Here is a 21,876-nt window from a genome sequence, read left to right on the forward strand (position 1 = left end):
ACCCACCCCATCATAATCTCTATGCCCGCAGTAATTTGGCATAGGGCTAAAAATTACATATACGTACAGCAATCTTGGATCATATAGAGAGCAGTGTGTTTAGCGTGCAGGCTCGCACAACAACCGGGCAGCCATATTAAGAATCCCCAGGAACTGACACCAGCTGCTTCTTAAATATACAATTGGTAGTAATTTCAATATAATGTGTTATATATACCTGCAGTGAACCTTGTAATCTACAACTTTTTGGATGGCATGTCCCCTTTTATGGTAATTCTGGACTAAATTACTAGCACAGCAAATACCCTGAAAATGTGACATGGAATAATAGGTCCTGTCTACGCCACCCCAAGGACCAAAATATTTTTCAACCTTAAGTGCATTCATTGCATCTGACTACATCTAAATTACACACAAAGCGCAACATATAACACATCCTGTACCCGACCCACTACTATTATTTTAGAAAACATGTGTTAACAAATGGCTAGATAATAGATTTCAAATTCATCTAAATGCACAATGTCATTTGATGCAGCTTATAATCAAGTGTAAAAATTCTGCATAGAATCGAACTGATCTGTTGTACCTACCACTTCTGCCAGGGTCCTGCGTTGTGCTGCCGCTTGTAAGGCTTGAGAAAGACCTGTGCGTCAAAACGTTGCCTGTGTGAAATAAACTCACCTTATCATTTGAGTGCTGAGCCTTTGCTTCTTTGTTTTGGATTTGTTGAGGGACTTGGTGGTGCCCTGGCTCGTGCACCATTTTACTGCTGAGTGCTGCATTCCAACCTTTCTTTTTGTGTGTGCTGCCGCTTGTAGGCGGCGCTCGCGGGATGAGGTGCGCACAGCTCGCCGGTTGTAGTGCATGCCGACAAGTTACGTCAGTAGAATGACGTGCGTGAAGACGCTATTCGCTTGCATTGCTCGCGATGACGTCACTCTCGATTTCTATTGGTTGTTTTCAGCTCTTTCCCACCTTTGCTCCTATTAAAACCCTTAGCTCCATTTCTGCAGTGCCCGTTCAAAGAGTATTACTGTTGTTTGCTCTGGGTATTTGTGTTTCCAGTTCTTTGTGCTATATCTGTGTCTGCCGTGTACAGAACATTGGCTTGTCTTTTGACCTTGATCCTTTGCCGCCTGCCCCGACCTCGCATATCCTTGACTTTGCTTCCGTGCCGCCTGCCACCAACCTTGGACTTCCCTGCTTTTGGCTTTGTCTTGTGAGTCTGCTAAACCGTCTCTGCTACGTGGGTCCAGCTACCTGTGCTACCTCAGGGCCCTGCGTAACATGATCAAAGGCAGAATTGTATAGAATTTACACAGAGGCACACAAAATATAACCCCTAATCCTTTCTATAGAAATCAATCAATTTAATATTGCTTATTTTTAAAAAAATCTTTTAAGGTAGCAACCTTTGCCATGAAATCAGAAGGCAAACACAAAGCACAGCTTACAGAAATATTTTGGTAGCAGCTCATACTTTGAAGTGGACTATACTGGCCCTAACAAGAAACTGGCATGAAACTTCTTCAGGCATTCATGGATATCAGCAATGCCATACACTCTAAGCCAATCTGGAAATGTCCCTCTAGTGGCCATGCCACCAAAGGCATAACACAATCTTTGGACCTCCTACAAGCCTGTCTGAGAAGACCTCTGTAGCTTCATCAATAGGGGGAAAAAAAACTACCTCTAAGGTGGCTTTCCGGTATGACCCTCCATGTACACACTGTCTTATGATGTTGGCATCCTAGAAGTGCCAAATCACATGATGGCATGTTACATGACTGCCTTACCTGTCACCATCATCATTTGCGCTGGCCCTCTCTTAACAGAGAGATTCCATATACAGTACTTACCCCTTTTTTACCAATAGTTTGCCATTTTGCCCACAGAAAATCTGCTTCATGCATGCATGCTCCGTTCTTTTTTGTATGTTACCCTCCACATAATACAGGTATTTCAAATGTTGCAACACACAACATGTCCCACATAGAAAATGTAGTACACATTGTTCACCACACTTGGCGTAATTACACAGCCCCCTCCCCAGAGGTGCTGCCATCATAAAACATATTAATATTGTGAATAGACGCATAGTCCTAAAAAACATAAATTAATTTAATTAATATTAAATAATTAATGCTGGAAGGAGTGAGAGACAGAGTTTTCAAAAATAATACTATAATCTATGTTAATTTTAAAAAAGTGTGTAATATTCATATTTTGTTTTTGTATTCTCAGGTCAAATGCAAAAAGTTTAGTTGACTGATGTGCATTTTTATACAAATAAAAAGATATGATCCCATATTGGATATTAGAACGTTAAGAGCTTTTCAGAAGAGGACGGTGTATATTATAGCCACAGAGTGAAAGAGTTAATTCAATCAATGTCCGCAATGTTTTATGTCCCCCTGTGCGACTGTATGTCTGGTAAATCGCAAGGCACTAATGGGTTGCTTAAAATGCATTTATCTTTTGCGGTGGGAGGAAACCTTTGTAATTCAGTAGTTATGTAAATCAACCTCGGCACCGAGTGAAATCTATTATCCCAGTGCAGCCCATTTATATTCTTAAAATATTTATGAAAATTATCCCAGATATACTAATATATGGGTTAAAGTCAGAAGTGTGAGATTTATCTTGATTTGATACTTCATTGGTTGGAAAAGTTATACATATGTGGAAGAGGTTTCTGGTTTGCAAATGCAGCAGCCTAATTAAATATCACTTAACAGCAGATTACATTACTGCTACATTTATTAACAAACGTAGGGGGCTTTTAAATGAACATTCTGTCAGAGGATTTAACAACTTACATAAATCAGGACTTTCAAAGAACGTAATAGAAAACTGGTTATGCATCAGCGCCTTGTATCATTTATGTTGTGTTGTGTTGCAGACGTGATATGGGTCTGAAGCATAGCTCCATCACAGATCCCGTTTCCTACAAGGCCACAGGACATAGGGAAAGAAGCATTTGGCCTCCAAATATTCCCAAGATCTCTATTGGCACTGGGGTTGGCACCTGTGGTCACCACCCTAATGCAATTTGACGAAGATGATACATATTTATTGTTTCTGTATCTGTTAATACCTGTAAATACTAAAAATTCTATCCACGTTTCTCTGCCTAGTGTTACTCAGCCTAAAACAACAATGGCATCAAATACAACTAACTTTATATTTTACTACATTTGTATTTATGATATCGGCTACAATATTTGGAGCTTTGTCTTGTAGCTTATGAAGTCAGTGGCATTATTATCTTGAGATAGAATATCAGTAAGAATACTTAAGGAAAGAGTGAGAAGGTCTTCAACTTTCCCTCAAGCTCATGTGACGAGCGGGCCGCTGGGAAGCTCTCATGGAGGTTGAGAGAGAGAATGGTAAATAGCACAGCTGCAGGGACTTATATAAGGATATTTAAGCAGGTGATACGCAAGGGGTTATGTCTATATCCAGCTGGCCGACGCGTATATGTCGTTTTGCGCTGGCCTTAAAATGCCAGGGCCGAATAATCGTCCTCACAGCGTGAAAATAGACAAAAAAAACAAACAGGGATGATTAACATACCCATATACAATTAACATCGTATTGACCCAGATACCATTTTAAAAGCCAACATGACAAATTGCTGTGTAAGAAGCAGCTCAGTTTCCTCTTCTTAATACCTTTAGAGCATTGTCATGAATGAATATAAAAGCATAAACTCTTGGCAACAATACAATGTGAAATAGATCCGCTCCAACTTAAACAGAAAACAGAAAAATAATAAAACCCACTAAAATTAGCATCTAAACAGGTAAGCCAAGCATTCATTCTCTCTCTAAACCTACATTTTGTGAAGCTGACAGTAACAATTTCTAATTATTAAAGCCTGGGTCTTGTTTGATTCACATTAGGCTAATAATTAGTGTAGTACACGTAGACCTGTTTTGGCTACTAGTTACTAAGATAAAGATGAGATGTTGATAAATATTTCCAGTAGTGGTAGTAGTGTGTTTCCATCACTATGATGACATATTTAACATTAGCGGCAAATAATAGCCTAAAAATAAGTCATCTTGTTTTCTTGGGTGAAAATAACAAGCTATCTATCAAGGATCATTTTCTGCTGAAGGATGATGTATGTTCTTGCTGAGCTTTGAGTTATATGAAGGCAGAGTCCTGTAGCTAAAGGCTTCTATTCTTGTTCATTACAATTTGTCACATGTGCTATGAGAAGCCACTACTGTACCTTCTGTCAACATTCCTAGTAAGAAGGTAAATAAATTGGCTTATCTTGGATTGAATGGGAAATCTTGTAATTTTTTTCGATACAAAATAGAATTTTGCAGACACCAAATGCAAACATCAACGTGAACATACATTAGCTAACACTGGTGATGCAAACTTTATTGATTGTTGGATTACTTTTTGGTATACAGTTTCACTTTTAATTCTTTGAATTCCAATGGGGTGAGCAATACGTTACACACAGTGGCGGAACTACCGGGGTCGCGACTGCGACCGGGCCCTGGAGTTCTGCCACTCAAGGGGGCCCAAGCAGGGCCGGACTGGCCCACCGGGAAATTTCCCGGTGGGCCCGCAGATTCGGCCGGCGGAGCAGGATTGGAAGTCGCCTCCGGCACCAGGGGCGAGCAGGGCAGGGGGACAATTGCCCCCCAGGCTGCCCGAAGTCTAATCTAAGCGGCCGTTGGGTGCTGATGCGGCCGGCCGGCGCTGCTATAATACTTGTTTTTTTAATTTAATATTGCAAGCTGGTCCGGCTTGCCATATTAAATTTTAAAAATGTATTAAAGCAGCGCTGGCCGGCGGTATCAGCACCCAGCGGCCGTGTGCGATGGCCGCCTAGTGATGGGAGCAGCGTGAAGGGTGAAAGCTCCGCCCCCTCGCACGGACCTTTCACCCCTCACGCTGCTCCCATCACTATGCGGCCGTCAGATTGCTGGGAATGTAATCTAAACGGCCGATGCGTGCTGATGCCGCCGACCGGTTCTGCTTTAATACTTTTTTTTTTTTACTTTATATGGCAAGCCGATCCAGCTTGCCATATTACATTAAAAAAAAGTGTTAAAGTAGCTCCGGCCGGCGGCATCAGCACGCATCGGCCGTTTAGATTACATTCCCAGCAATCTGATGGCTGCATAGTGATGGGAGCAGCGTGAGGGGTGAAAGCTCCGTAAACTAATGTATTTTTTGTACAAACTGTATAATATTTTTTTGTATTTGTTAAAAACAAAAAAATCGGCATGTGTGTGTGTATGTAAGTGTGTCTCCCTATATGCCACTCTGCCTCCAGAAATGCCTTATACCCCCCTATATGCCACTCTGTCCCATGATATGCCTTTTAACCCCCCTATATGCCAGAGTGGCATATAGGGGTATAAGGCATTTCTGGATGCAGAGTGACATATAGGGGGTCAAAAGGCATATCTGGAGGCAGAGTGGCATATAGGGGATTAAAAGGCATATCATGGGGCAGAGTGGCATATAGGAGGGTATAAAGCATATCGGGGAGGCAGAGTGGCATATAGGGGGGCATAAGGCTTTTCTGGAGGCAGAGTGCCCCATGATATGCCTTTTAACCCCCTTTATGCCACTCTGTCTCCAGAAATGCCTTTTAACCCCTATATACCACTCTGTCTCTATAAATGCCTTTTAACCCCCTATATGCCACTCTGCCTCCAGAAATGCCTTATACCCCCTTATATGCCACTCTGTCCCATTATATGCCTTTTAACCAGAGTGGCGTACAGGGGTATAAGGCATTTCTGGAGGCAGAGAGGCATATAGGGGGTTAAAAGGCATATCAGGGGGCAGAGTGGCAAGCCTGGGGCAGATGTGCATAACTGGGGGGGGTCAGGTTGGCGAATAAAAGGAAATAAAAACAAAAAAAAAATGTAGATAGAAGGGGGTAGGGATAGGGTAGATAGCCTGAGAAGGGGTGGGTAGATGGTGTGAGAGGAGGGTAGATTGGGTTGGGGGGGCCCTTAACAGATTCTCGCACCGGGGCCCTGAGGCTTCTAGTTATGCCCCTGGTTACACACCTCTCATTTCACATAGCTGTAAGTGTTAGAGTATCTTAAAATTAATGAATTGCCTGCATTGTGGGCAGAACCAAGGAGTTCTACTTTCTGGGGGGACTTTGTTTCCATAGATGTGTCGCCATCTACTACATGGACTTGCTTGTCGATATAGGCTAAGTGCTCTAAGCAACTGCCATATTTCTCTAAATGGAAGAACCAGCCCTGCCTCCATTGGCTTTGTCAGCAACTGTAGAATTAAAAACTGCAAAGGTGATCGAGTGTGTCAGTAGTTACACAAAAGACCATGGCGTATTCAGAAACAGCAGACAGTTTCCTAATGCCACCTCCAGAACCAATAGTATAACGCAGTGATGGACTGATGACCCATGGTCATAAGTGATCACATAAAAACAGACAAGGCTGCGTTTACTTATCCCAGAGTTGGGTTTCTTCACTAATATCAACAAGGACTCAACTAAACTGGTAAATGGGACATGTAGGCGTCAGCCGTTGGGATTCATATTCCTTATGGTTTATCTCTGCCCCCATTAACTACAAGAAGAGATAAATACATCTACAAACATATATATATATATATATATATATATATATATACATATATATATATAATATATATATCAAACCTTCACTAACTAGCTTCTTTGAGCAATTTAAGGCCAGGCGCCATGGCTGTACACTATGATTTTATGCTCATGTAGCATGCCGCTGGGCAAATCCAGTCGGCCATTTGCCCTTTGTGCTAGATGGCCAGTCTAGGCATGGTTATGTTTACATCATTCTTAATGCTGCCACAAATGAAATATGTTGAATATCATGTGTCTACATTAATATTATATATATATATATATATATATATATATATATATATATACATTTTCAAACACATATATATATATACAGTATGTGTTTGAAAATTTGGCATTGACATAGTTTATATTAAAGCATTTAATTTTTTGCATGCCTGTAATCGCTTTACAACACGCTATAGCACAGAAGAACGCATCAGTATGGATTCCATTTTTCCATTATTTTTTTTTCTTTCCTTGATTCGCACCTGTCATTTTACTCAATTTCCACAGCGGCACCTGAAACTTAATTGCTTCCTTGTGTTTCCTGAAAATAATAGAAATTCAAGGAAACCGTTAATCTTATATTACAAAAGAAAAGCGTAAACCAACATTTACACTCTGTCTATGCTGTAAGCTTCACAATGGCTGTAGCAAAATCTATAAGAATTAAATATAACTTGGCGTTGCTAGTCTTTAAATAAAATGATGTGTTATAACACAATCATTTTATTACAGCAAATCATTTTATCCAAACCCTTGTGGCTGTCACAGTGGTTAACCTTATCAATATGGGATATACCATCAGCCTGGTAATGCTTATGGATCCAAAGCTCCAGTTTTTTTTGAAAAAAAAGGTGTGTTACTCAAAACTGTATTAATACATATTGACTCTGGAGTGACACAGGAGCTGCTAAAACTTATAATTGTTTTTTGTTGATTTTACCCGGTAAAGCTGATAGCTAAAACTGCATGGCTGCCAATTACCAATCTAACAAGCAAACTAGGAAGAGGGAAGGACAAGCTTGGTTCTCCAAAGTTCTTTCCCAGTCTTTGCGGATGGTGGACTTTCCTTAAAAGCATGGGTATATACATGTTCATACTATACAAAAGGGGGAGTCATATCATAAAACTAAACTTTTAATGGATATTCCACTAAAATATACTAATGAAACCAAAGGAAAAATGTATCCACTACCCTTGTAACTAGCAGTCTATAGGAAGTAGTGATCACAGGAGTATCCAAACACCTATCCTTGAAAAACTGCCTTGAGGACCCAATCTTGGGAAAAGGAGAGACCAAACAACCAAGCCCTGCCTGTCCTAAACTGTTCAATATTTTTATGCTAGAAAGCTAAATAATCTTCCCAACACGCGTTTCTATCAGCTCATTCTGCTGTATCATCAGTGGATTTTACAAACATACTGTACAAACCTATATCAAAGCCAGGCGTGACCATGGTGCATGATACTAGCCAGTCAAGGGATTTTATGGAAAACAACACAATGGAAACTCCCACTAAATCAAAGTATGATGTGAACCGCTTACCTATACAAGTAATAACAAAAACATGTTAAAGATATTGTTTATGGGTGTGGAATCACTGGGTAATTGTAGAAGATGCAAAATTAATAAGTGGATATAGTGTCAATATCACATCAACACTGTAAGGCAGAGGATAAGCTGTCAATTTATAGTGAAGTAAAAAATACACTAAATACAAAATTAGGAAACAGGAATGGTGAGAAATATGTAACTACAGTCATACATGGATTATTTAAGACAAAACAAGATAGTGTTTACCAATTTAGTGTTAAACAAAGCAACTTAGTTATATGACCCACAGAAAACATTCTAGGATCATTCATAACCATTGGAGTCTCCAGATTGTGAATGAAGTCTAAAAGCGCAGGGATGAAGAGACCTAATACATTATGCTGCCTAGATCCTAATGGTATATTAATTTGAATTTGCCCACTGGAATAACTTGATTTCAGAAATGCAGCAGTGGAAAAAAAACAGAATCTCATTCATTTTGGCACATATGTTAAACAGAAGTTTACACTGTATCTTAAGGCTATGTTAAATGATGAATGTGATTAGAAAAAAAACATTTAAAGCTAGGGTCTTTTTTAAAGCCTGTTTATGCAAAAAAAAAAAACAGACTTTGTCTTCGACGACACCTTTAAATGAAGCAGCATATGAAATGCACTTTGTTGTATGCAGAGGTGCAAAGGGGTTAAGAAAAATTTGCAAGATTTTTAGCTACTTGGGCTTGTGTAAAATTGATTGCAGTTAACACTGCATAGCAAATTGACAAGCTGATAAAAAGAGATTCATTCCCCTATTGTTATAGATAGTTTACAGATTATTCACCCTTGAATATTCAATATTGTTCCCTTGAGTTTAGCAATGGCTGCTTAAGCACACAATTTCTACTGCTGGCGTTAATCTGGAGCAGTGATTCTTAAATCTGTCCTCAGGGAAGTGCAACCCAACAAGATTTTAGGAATAATAATAGTGATTCGGTAAACAGCGATGAAAGCAGTTAGTTTACACATTAATCTGACAGCACATGGTTATAGCTTCAACATGGTTGAAAGGGTATGAACGGGGTTTGTCTTATGCATGTAGCAGATAAAAGACGTGCTTAGGCGGTGGAGAGGCTGATTTACCAGTTGAGATACCCGATTTAATGAAATGGGAAAACGTTAGCAATACAGACTTATGGATTCCAAATCTATATCTACAATTTATGGCGTGTTAAATTATATCGTATATAATCCTGTATAATAGACTTGCGAGGACACTTTTTTAATTTTGTTTTTGCTGCGTTTGTTTTCAGGCGACAAACTTTGTTTCATGAGTTTTGACTTTGGACAAAATTCAGTGAGTTTTTTTCATTTCAATCAGATTTACTTAAGGCATCATCTTAGGGCTTAGAACGAGATCAAGATTTTGCATTGCAGGACCACCAACAAGCATTACAACAATGTATAGACACACCCAGCCACATGGTATGGGACTGATTTTAACCCAAAATTCAACTATTTTTCTAAATTGATCCCTCAGAGTAAGGAGAGTGATTAATTTGCCTGAAGAAACAGATGTTTTTAGTGATGCGTGAATTTCCTCACAATGTGTATTATTCACATTTACCAAGCACAATTCTCATCTCAGTCAAATCTATTTATTTCTTCCATCCGTATGGAAATAGGAAGATTGTTCTGCACATTTGTAAATTACCCCTTGCTGAATTTCTCTTGATTTGGTATTTTGGTTTAATTGTGCAACCGACCAGAATCTTCGTGGAATCCAGTTAAGGTTATAATTATCTGAAGATTCTGCATGCAGTTGTTTTTCATTGGCCAGCGAGTGTCATGAATTATTTCATCTGTTTTAAAAAGATGAGTGGCACTTGATGAGAATATTTTACACATTTGTACATGCCTTACTAAAATTATAGGGCACTAGTCTCAAAATAGGAAGAAGAATAACAAAATCAAAAATGCAAAGCCTAATGTTAACCCATTAGGTGTATAAATAAAAGGTCCACCATTATGTGCAAGATCACTAGGGCTTAACAAACAAATTTCGCCTGATCATTCATTTCCCAAAAAATAATCTTAGGGCTCTGTCATTAACACTAAGTACTATTCTCATAATTAAGAAAATAATATATATATATCATTTCCAATTTGATATGGTGGAGCCGTACAGTAATATCATAACAATATTGGGTAAAATGTAGTGTTGTACACATCCCTTCAATGACGCATCATGCATTATCTTCCTGCCCTTCAAAGACATCATTGTCCTTTACTGTTTTTTTCTATTTGCAAGCTCTATACAAAATGGCAGAAAATAGATAGGGTCAGGTCAATGTTTTCTTTCTAACAATAATTTTTCTTCTTTCCAAGAAATTATCCTGAATTATGGCACGGAAGCATGGTTACAAACATGCAATTCCTGGCTTCTACATACAGAACTCAGTATGGTCTTTCTTAAAGCAGGATAAAAACTCATAACTCTTAACTCCTAAAATTATACTACTCTTTTCTAACTTTTGTACCTAGTCATATTGATCATAGCACATACATTATCAATTCTGGCACCTATACCCTCCATGAAATGTTGTTTAGTTTTCCTGAAATATAGGCTATGGCTAAGGGCCAGTTAAGCTACTTGAAGCGCTCGACTTCACGGTTATTCCTCAGAGCCTTTATGTAGAATAGATCAAGATGTTGGCATTTGAAATGCAGATGTGCTTAAATCTAAACTTAATCAATTTATTCTTTCCAAGATACGGATGTTACACGTGTCAAGAGGTGGTGGATTTAAATGACACATAACGAAAATATTTCTGCAAAAGTTATCAATGCAAATTAGAGTGAAAGCCATAATATTTTTAATTAATGTTTTCCTTTTTTTTTTTTTGCCTCATTGTGGAAATTCCTGTACTAGCACCTCATATTATTTAGGGACTTTGGAGAGGTGCAACATATTATAGCCAGGCCCAAGATAGTATGTCCTATGTAACTTTGGAGATTTTACAGTATATGCTAAGGCTCAACATAGCCTTCTTAACCTGTATTAAAAGGTGTTGGCTTTAAGGCACAGAGCTGTCTGGGTCGGGCTTAGGGTAGCCCCTAAGGTAACACACCACTGCATCGCATAAATAATATTACAAAATATTTTTAAATGTATGGCACCGTGAGACTGTATAAAATAGTAACTATACAAATTGTGCACATTTTTGAATGTACAATATAATTTATAGCCATTTGTATAATTGTGTGCTGGTCTACAGATGTATTTACTGGAGTGAAAAGACATCAAAATATCATATTTCTGATCCACTAGTACATAACGAAAAATAGCTCTTGTACCTCTACGCATTTGTCAAATATCAGCATCCAACCCAGTGAATCACAAAAAAAAATACTCTCATAACTATCGTTCACACAACGGCAAGCATTTCCACCACAGGATGACTCCAATGACGGGAAAGTGGAATTGGATCATATTAATATTTTCCGCCTGTGAACTCATCTTGCAGCAGAAACACCTGCTGTTGCCAACTAGTGTAAACTTAACAATGCTCTCATGAGATTTTTCCTGAGTTCAACAATATACCTTTTTTTTTAGGTAAACATAGACTGATGAAATAGATGATGAAAATGCATACTTTAGATATACTATATGGACAAAAGTATTGAGACAACTGACCATTACACCTACAGGGACTTTTATGACACCACATCCTAAATAGATAGACATTAATATGTAGTGGATCCCCCCTTTGCAGCTATGACAGCTTCCACTCTTCTGGGAACTCCACAAGACATTGGAGCATTTCTGAGGGACATCAGTGCCCGACTTCACAAATGCTCTACTGGATGAATGGGCAAAAAATCCCACAGAAAAAATCTTGTGGAAAGCCTTCCCAGAAGACTAGAAGCTGTTATGACTGAAAAAGATGGACCAACTACATATTAGTAGATTGAAATGGTCAGGTGCTTATACTTTTGTCCAGATAGTGTATGTATTTACTGTATATAGTATGTGTAATTATCACGGTCAAGCTTCCACATTTTAGACTTCTCAGTAAATGTACCATGCTCAGCAGCTGGGGTAGACAAATGTTCCAGTTCATGAGGAGTGGAGGAATTCTACTTTGCCTGTAGGGTGCTGTCAAATGTCCATCCCAGCTCTGCTCGGCAGATCGTTTATTATTGGTTGTTTTCGCTATATAGCAAATAATGGGTCAAAATGGTTCAATATTCTCGCAGGGTATAGTTAGACACTATAGAGTGTCATCCTTTCTAAAGGTAAAAAATGAAAAATAAATATATAAGTTTCTCATCCCACGTCAGACAAATGATATTATTCTTATTTTTATGGTATTGAATGGAGACATTCTAACCTCACAGGTCCTGAACTGGCAATTGTGAAGAGTTTGATTGCCTGCTTGATTGTTTGCAAGATAACTGTAAGATTGGCAGTGACAGGGTAATTTAGTGGAGATTGCAATGTCAGACTATATCCAAAGGGGCTCGCTGGCACTAAGATGTGATTCTCATGACTGACAGGCCACAGAGAGATTGGTGTGCCAATTTAAAGTTCAGTATGCCTTCAAAAAGTATTCATCTCCAAAGAATGGTGTTAAGACTTGTGATGTGGTCGCAAAATAATAGCAGGTTAGCCCATCATTTTTATATATGTATATAGATATATGTATGTGTGTGTGTAAGAAATCATGTAATTTAAAGAAAATTTATCTTTTCCATTTTGGTGAATTAGGAGTGTTCAATAAAAGGTGCTGTCTGTAATAAAAATACTAGTACACCTGAAGCAACCACAAGTAAGTTGTGCAGTGGAAGCTTATTGAGGGTTGGCCATCATAATCTATAGTGAAGTCAAGGAGCCGAAATATATCTCTTTTATTAAGTCTTTCTGTAGTGAATAAAATGCAAAGTGTCTCTTTTCACTTTTTAAGTTAGGATTTGGTATGTTTACCTTTTAAGCCAGATCAGTGAGCTGTATATAATGCATAAATCTATGAGACAATGTCTTAAGTTATATTTTATCATACTTGCAGGAAAAATGTTGTTTATTCTAATGCATAAAAATAAAGAACTTTCTTTTCAATTTGTATCCAACTTTCCCTTTTTAAAAAAAATAAAAATAAATTTCAATTATTTTCATATACTCAAACCAGTGACAAGATATTTGTTATATTGTTTGAAACTCAGTACCCCATGGGTTTTATCAGTCTGGTGATATTTATGGAATGTGCCCTCTCTACTAATTTAGCTTACATGGCTTATTAAGCGATTTATGTTAATACATCAAAACCTCATAATCATTTATGTAAAAATGTTAGAAATACAAGTTCATCTGTTGTTATGCTTGTTTTCAAACAGATGGTCTTGTGGATTGCTTGGACCCGGATTGCTGTCTACAGTCGACTTGCCAGTCAAGTTTACTTTGCCGTGGATCACGTGATCCTCTTGATATCATCCAGCAAAGCCAACAAAACTCACCAGCAGTAAAATCTTTTTATGACAGAATCAAACTTTTGGTGGGAAAAGACAGCACGCACATAATTCCCGGAGAAAATCCTTTCAACAGCAGGTACAAAATAGAAAGATTAATAAAGACTTAGAGGATCAGATGTAGTTAAAAGAAGAGTCTTATAACAGCTGTGTTATTCTTCGGCCCCACTCCCATCCCTTCTGTCCAAATCCTTAGTTTTGTACATAAATTTTTCTTACATTTTGCTTAATTTTTACAACTTTTAATTAAAGGGGAAACATTATTTCTACCAAGTTAACAAAATTATTATTTTTTTTTTGTTCAGCTGTTGCTCTGGCTTCCTATTGGCCGAGGTGACCTCATAGCATCCTCTGCAGCCAATAGGAAATCTTTTTTTTTTTTTAAACCTCAAAAGCATTCATTGCTTTCTGTATTGTCTGGGTTCCTGTCATACTGTAGATTTGAACCCTTAGACTTACCTGAAACATATTTCAACAAATACCAGCAGAGATAATTATCAAGTTTATGGCTTTTTCTCAATGTTTGGAAATCATTAATCTAATTTGAGTGATCCTTCCATTATAGTTTGAATTCTATAATATTTTTTTAAAATTTACATAAATGTAATTTGAATTAATGTTGGCATCGGTTCACCATAATCCTTTTTTCTAATTCGGCCCAAGTCATAATGTGTTTACGTCTTTGAAAATAGGATTCTAATGTATATATGCAGGGCTGCAGCATCTGTTTAGTGTGATAGAGAGGCAAACGTTATATACAATTTGACCTAAAGGCGTAATTAAATAGACCCGTAGCATGTCAGGTTATATAGAACTTAAAATGAAATTCCTACAGAAACACCCTAACATGTTTATTACAAATTTTCTAATGAACTTGTCATGTGATTAATCATAGTTTTATTCCAATGGTATAATAGGTACTATAAGTTTTAAAAATGTTTACAAAGAATACAAGTTTTCTATTTCCAGATTGGTATAACTGCAATGCCAAGCGAGTCCTGGCAAGTTCTTTAGGCTTGTCATATAAATATGTTCCCGTGTTGTGTGCCCTGAAAAATTCTTAGAATCAAGCTAAGCAGATGATCATTACCGTCTTAGTACTTTCTTAAATTGATTGAGTCACTAGTCACTATACAAATGTACAATTACTAGTAATTGGATTATTAGGATTTATTTATGTACAGATTTTGTTTTCTCAACTATGTAATGTGCAATCAAGTACTATTGAACTGATCAATTAAGTATGGGCTACCAGCTGGACAAGAGTACCCTAAAAATACAGAACCTTTGTCTTCGATTTGTCATTGTACTTAATGTATTGCTATCCAGACACTATGACTCTTATCATCTCTGTGTTATTATAATACAGTTTAGCACAAGTACTAAGCAGACTCAGTACAAGATGTGTTGAGGGTCTTTATATTACTAAGACAAATGGTTTGGATGGGAGTGTGTTTATTCCTGCTATGAGACATCCTGCAGGGCTTTTTTGAACCATTGATCTGCAGTGCAAGGTCAATTGAGATCAGCCGAGCCCCTAGAGACCATTAAGACCTGTTAAAGCTGGTAATAGCTTGCCAGCACACTTTCCTCCACTATCAACTTCGACTTAACTTGCTAAAGAAAGAAATACAAATTGATAGTTTTCATTTCTGCAAAGGAAACTGCATGGCATTCCTAGAACATGGCGTGGAAAAATAGAATAAAGTACGGTTTTGAGGCTTGCCGTAGGAAGGTTATAGAACATTTTCATGCAGCATTTGCTTAAAGTAAACCACAACTTGATTATTGCTAGTGGGTAGACACAATGAAGAAATGAAAGGTGTATCTGTGCATACAATTAAGACAGATGTGCTGAGATTACACTATTATTTCAGCTTTAGTATTGATTGATGGAGAAGTGATGACATAAGAGAGTGAGAGGCTAAACGCATGGGATTGATTTCCAGGCCTCTGACAGGGATCCCATTATCTTTGTGGAGAACGCAGGTCATTTTGATCACTTCTTTTTAAAGCTGGGAGCCTGTCCAGAAATTTACGGTGTCGAGAACCCCTGCATATCCCAAATTGCCTTGAAGCTATTAAATCCAGCTAAAATGCTGCAAAGCTGCCAATTTTCTATCTTCGCGAGAAACAATACCAACCTGCCTCGTGAACAGATAATACCCTTTTTCTTTTGTTATTTATGTTTTTTAATCCTTATTAAAATGATCTTTTAACTGGATATTTGATTAAAAGTCAATGAAGCTAGCACATATAGGAACCCCAAAGGAACATATCGCAGAACCATTGTTTACATGTAAAGTGGCTGAGAATTTCAATTTAAACAGGTAAAATTAGAAATATCTCCCCACAAACCTTTAAAAAACAAACCTGGATGAAGTCTGGCTTTGTTTCACAGATCAAGAAAGATGGTGAAACCTCATTTAGAATTAAATATATAAAAACATATTGTTTGAACTACAGATAATATTAATAAGCTATTTTCCCTCTGATCATTTTATGTATTTATGTAGCACAAGTGTCTGCTTGACGGGATGTGTTTTTTATTTTGTTTGTCTCATGCAATACACAAGGATATGTTCTCTTAACCCCTTAACGTCCATTGCCGGGTCAGGCACGTCATGCAAAACGGTCACTTAACGACCTATGACGTGCCTGACACGTCATCAGACTTAAACAAGCTTAGAAAGTGATCAATGATCACTTTCTAAGCTTAAACGGTGTTGCTGTAATGCCTCGATGTCGAGGCATTCAGCAACACCGAGATCGGCATGATGGGCCATGTCTGGCCCCTCCCCGGGGCGTCAACAGCCGCCATACATTGTATGGCGGCGGACGCCCGTTTTAAAAGCGTTTAGGAGGCGATCAACGATCACCTCCTAAACTTCAATGGTGTCGCTGGAATGCCTCGATCAGGAGGCATCCAGCGACACCAAACACTTACCTCTTGATGGACTGTGACCGCTCCGGAGAGCGGTCACAGCCGCAGCTGCACGCAGTCTTCACCATCCGCAAGATGGCGGCGGTCCGGGAAAAAAATAATAAAGTTGAAAAAGTTCGCTAGACAGTCTCCTGACCTTCTAGAGAACTCTGGCTCCACTTGCTGGTTGAATACAGGTACTGCATTCAACCATACAAGTCAATGGAGGCCAGCTTTCTAATCACTATGTGATTAGTAAAATATTTAAAAAAAAAGAAAAAAAAAAAAAAAGAAAAAAAGAAAAAGCTTAAAAAAAACATGGTAACATTTAAAAATTATTATGCTTTAGAGGAACTATCCAGTTCCAGCAAAATGTAAAAAAAAAGTCCAAAAAGAGTAAAATAAATAAAATAAAAAAATAAAGTTTATTATTATGAGCAAGTGCTAAAATTAGCGCTGTATCTTCCCAAAAATCCTGACGTGGAAAAATTTAAATAAAAGCATTTCAAATACCCAAGGGGTGTCTAATTTAAAAAAATGAATGGTTTGATGGGGTAAATTGGAGTGGCCGGGCTCAAAGATAGGGCATAGGCACAGACTGACCGAAATGGGGGAAAAAAAAAGCGCACTTCCAAAATGTGGCATTTTAACCTCAAACACCAGACAAACCCATACATGTGGGGTATGAATGAACTCGGGAGATGTTCCTGAACACATATTAGGGTGTTGTTTGATAGTGACGTATACCTGGAGCTATAAATTTATACCCAAAGTACAATTTGTGTGAAAAAAAATACCAAAAAAATACTAACACAAAGTGTGGCAAAGGCTGGTGGTAGAATCTGATGCATGGAAAGGGTTAAATACTACCATTTTAAGTACCTTGGGGTGTCTAGTTTTCAAAAATATATGGTTTTATGAGGTAAATTGTAGTGGCCAGGCTCAAAGATAGGGCATAGGCACAGACTGACCAAAATAGGGGAAAAAAAGCGCACTTCCCAAATGTGGCCTTTTAACCCCAAACAGCAGTCAAACCCATGCATGGGTGGTATCACTGTACTCGAGAGATGTTATTGAACACATATTAGGGTGTTGTTTGATAGTGACGTATACCTGGAGCTATAAATGTATACCCAAAGTACAATTTGTGTAAAAAAAAATACCAAAAAAATACTAACACAAAGTGTGGCAAAGGCTGGTGGTAGAATCTTATGCATGGAAAGGGTTAAAATACTAGCATTTGAAATACCTTGGGGTGTCTAGTTTTCAAAAATATATGATTTGATGGGGTAAATTGCATTGGCCGGCTTCAAAGATACCCGAAATGGCACATGGGGGGAAGAATTACCAGATTTGGAAAAAATGGTTTTGAAATAGCAAAACGCTACCTGTACTTAATGCTCCATAACGTGCAGAAAAAAGCAAAAAAACATAAAAACATTGGGTATTTCTAAACTCAGGACAAATAGTAGAATATATTTAGTAGGTTTTTTCATTAGCTTTTTTGGATGAGTAAAAGATTTTTGGGGTAAAAGTCAGAAAATGTGGGGTTTTTTTACATTTTTCATCATATTTTATTATTTTTTTTATGGGAAATTAGATAATATGATGAAAACAATGGTATCTGAAGAAAGCCCTTCTTGTCCTGAAAAAAACAACATATAATTTGTGTGGGTTCACTAAATGAGTGAAGAGAAAATTACATCTAAACACGAACACCGCAAAAGTATTAAAACAGCCTCGGTCCCAATGGTACAATAGGTAAAACACAGCCTGGTCCTTAAGGGGTTAAAGCATATAAGATATCGCTCTCATATTTAAGCTTTAATCCTGTGTGTCAAACACTTTTTACGAGAATACAATTGCTTTAGAGGTTTCACATGACTTGATTAGATGGTATTATTTTCACAAGGTTTTTACCGTGTGAAATAAAAAAAATAGGAATAGGATGATGAGATAATGTACAAATTATAACCAGCAATAAAGGGTTAACATTATAAATATCCACTTTTCTATATGTAATAAAAACTGTATTTCAGTTACCTATTTGTTTGTTATCTGAGCATTCTGTAATACTATACTGTTATTTTATTGTATTTTTTATTTTTTGTTCTTATAGTCTTGTTTCCCTAATCCGGGGTCAAGTTATGACTACAGATGGAACTCCACTGGTTGGTGTTAATGTATCTTTTGTTAAATACCCAAAATATGGATATACCATAACAAGACAGGATGGCACGTAAGTAAATTCTGTTTTTCAATGGATTGTTCTTTATATTTTACACCTTTTTCCTTATTGATAGACTGTTTACATTCCTCCACAATGCCAGTATTATTCTTTTGCACTGGTCTATTGGGATGTGTGTGATTTTGCCTGACTTTCCTCAGCCACTGGAAGGCTCCTGGCTAGATTGATGCAGATTTTTGGCGAGATCAATTTTTTTTCCAATTCTCATAAAAAGAATACTAAATAATACTTTAAATATGGGTTGTCAGAGAGAAATGTCCCATCTATGCAATTTTTTTTCTTGATAAATATAACAACATTAATCTTAATTTGCGGGTACATAGTATAGGGTAACTGAAGATATATACACATTGAGTTAATACTGTTTTATCTATAATGTAATTCTTGATTTATTAACATGTACCCCTTTACTGGTACACAGTTTCAATCAGCCTGTTCTCAGGCTGTTGAGAGTCTCTGCCAGTGAAGGGGTGGATGTAGCTGTCTTCTTGTCTGGGCTCAGAACAATACAACTGATAATGTATTCAAAATATATATTTTGTTAAATCAACTTAGTGAAATGACTGTAGTTTCTTTTGTGATGTGCTGCTGTTTTAAAAAAATTACATAGTAACATAGCTATCCAGAAAGGATAATAATTACTTGGCTGAACTCTTCTGTTGATTTGATTTTGCATGCTAAGTCATCTCCCGAGTAGGAGATTTGAATTTGCCGGGGAAAAAAAACATTTATATATATATATATATATATATATATATATATATATATATATATATATATAGTACTGCGCAAAAGTTTTAGAAACCAATGTTTGGTGTGACCAACCTTTGCCTTCAAAACTTCTTCTAGTTCTTCTAGGTATTCTTTAACCAATGTTAAAGTTTCCACGGTTAAAGTTTCACTGTACATGGAATGTACCATATTTTCTATACTTCATCTTCTAATATCTTTCAGCATAGCAAAAGAGGCAATGCGTTGATCCTTATTAAACATATTTCATTTCCCTCAGCAGTTTATAAGATATGTTTAGTAGTATTCATCTGAGCCATTGAGCTCAATTTATTTATTACTTTTTGGTGAGTTAAGATGTCATCTGCTGTTTCCAGCAGGAAGAAATTATTTAGGGTAACCCCTGAGATATTCCCAGTGACCTCTCACCAAAAGTATACAGGATAAATGAGACCTGGAACAATGCTAAGAATTGTATCTCAAGACTGATAATGCATATTTAGTGTGGGCATCAAATGAGGTGACCATAGGTTGAAATACCCAAGGTGTAGCATTTTAGAAAGGCTTTTAATTATATTTTATATGCGTTATAATATATGTAAAACAATCCTATGAGGTTCCATAAGCCATAATTTTCTCAGGCACTAAAAAACTTATTTTGCATTCCCTCTAATTAACTGATGTTGTGTCTTCCTGTAGATTTCCAGTCTTCCAAATAATATGGATACTTTTTTCCCCCTTACTCTGGGATCTAAAATTTAATATTGTCTAATTATAGAGACCGTAAACCTACAAGCTCTTCTAATTTGCAAATAATTGTCATTTTAGGTTTGACCTATTAGCAAATGGTGGAGCGTCCTTAACTCTTCACTTCGAGCGGGCTCCCTTCATGAGCCAAGAGAGGACAGTGTGGCTTCCATGGAATAGCTTTTATGCTATGGACACATTAGCAATGAAGACCGAAGAGAACACCATTCCTAGCTGTGATTTAAGTGGCTTTGTGAGGCCTGATCCTGTTATTATCTCATCTCCACTTTCTACCTTTTTCAGTTCCTCCCCCAGACAGAATCCAATAGTACCAGAAACCCAGGTAATTAAAAAAAAAACAAAAAAACAGAAAATATGTAAAGGTCTATGAAAATATGCTCTAGAATACTAGATTTACTAGAACAGGTAAATTATCATTTCAAAGCATTTACTTCTGTGGTCTCGAAAGGATCACAAGAATGTGTTTATTTAAGATGAATTGCAAAGATTCAACTGGAGGTTTGGAATACATTGTATTCTCAGCAGAATTGCATTTCTCAAAGATGCATTAAATCTTGAAATGCTAAGGGTCAGTAGAAAAAGTCATAGATAAACAATATGAAGAAAGTAGATACCATTCTTTTATAATTCTGAATTATCATTTACCTTTACCAGTGCATTGGAAAATGATTTAAAATGTTTTAGAGCAGTCTAATATTCCTCTGCTATAGTCTGCTGGTTTTATAATTTAATGTTTTAATATGTGGTGAGAGATATAACCAGAGAGAGAGAGATCAATTTATTTCAAATATTAAAGCCAAGACATTAACACAAACCTGTCACTATCTCCTAACCTACCATTAACTGTTCATGTCTATATGTAATAAACCTGATAGTGATTAACATCCCACACTGCACAGCAACCTAAAAGTGCCATAGCAGGTGCCATAGAGTCCTGATTCCAACCAATCCCATGTATCTCGATTATAACTACAGGATCAGTCATGCATCTACTGTTTTTAACTCTATATGAATACATCTTGTTTGTATGCAAACAGAGCAGGCATCTGAACTCCTTGTATGATTATTCTATTCTATAAGTATGTCTTCATGGACCACCCTTCGGTGGAAACTGAATGGTTTGGGGATTGGAGAAGAATGGAGCTGAGATTATGGCACTGAAATGTAAAGGCAGGTTGTTACCCCTATATGGCACTCATCTGAGTTACAATAATCTGTTACATTTAAACAGAATAACTCTAAAACCATGATATTAATCATGACGTTTGTGACATACATGACAGCAGGAGCACAGATACAGAAAGTTGCCCAAGTATGTTACGGAGCACTTTCCTTTATGCTATTTTACTTTACCGCAGCGGCGGAAGATAAATAAACAGCCTCTCATCAGAAGTGGTAGAAGCGACTACAGTGAGGGAATTTAAACATGCATGTGATGGCCCTAAAGCTATCTTGAATCTAAGACAAGTCAAGGACTTATTAAGGTGTGAGGATCTACACCAGGAAAAATGGACAGGCTAGATCAAC

General features: G+C 37.3%; 1 protein-coding gene across 9 annotated transcripts in view; it reads left to right on the forward strand.

The window, feature by feature from the left end:
* The window catches only part of LOC149285889 (teneurin-2-like), a 771,075-nt gene that overhangs the window by 708,099 nt on the left and 41,100 nt on the right, over positions 1-21,876 (forward strand). For all 9 annotated transcript variants that reach the window (XM_089494756.1, XM_089494755.1, XM_089494760.1 and 6 more), the window contains 3 exons: positions 13,550-13,760; positions 18,724-18,843; positions 20,410-20,671. In XM_089494756.1, coding sequence (XP_089350882.1) covers positions 13,550-13,760; positions 18,724-18,843; positions 20,410-20,671 — 593 coding nt within the window. The remainder of the gene's footprint in view (positions 1-13,549; positions 13,761-18,723; positions 18,844-20,409; positions 20,672-21,876) is intronic.

The sequence above is a fragment of the Sceloporus occidentalis genome, unplaced genomic scaffold (genome assembly GCF_023333645.1).
Source record: "Sceloporus occidentalis isolate IW3139 unplaced genomic scaffold, rSceOcc1.0.p SCAF_75, whole genome shotgun sequence".
In the NCBI taxonomy this organism is placed as follows: Eukaryota; Metazoa; Chordata; class Lepidosauria; order Squamata; family Phrynosomatidae; genus Sceloporus; species Sceloporus occidentalis.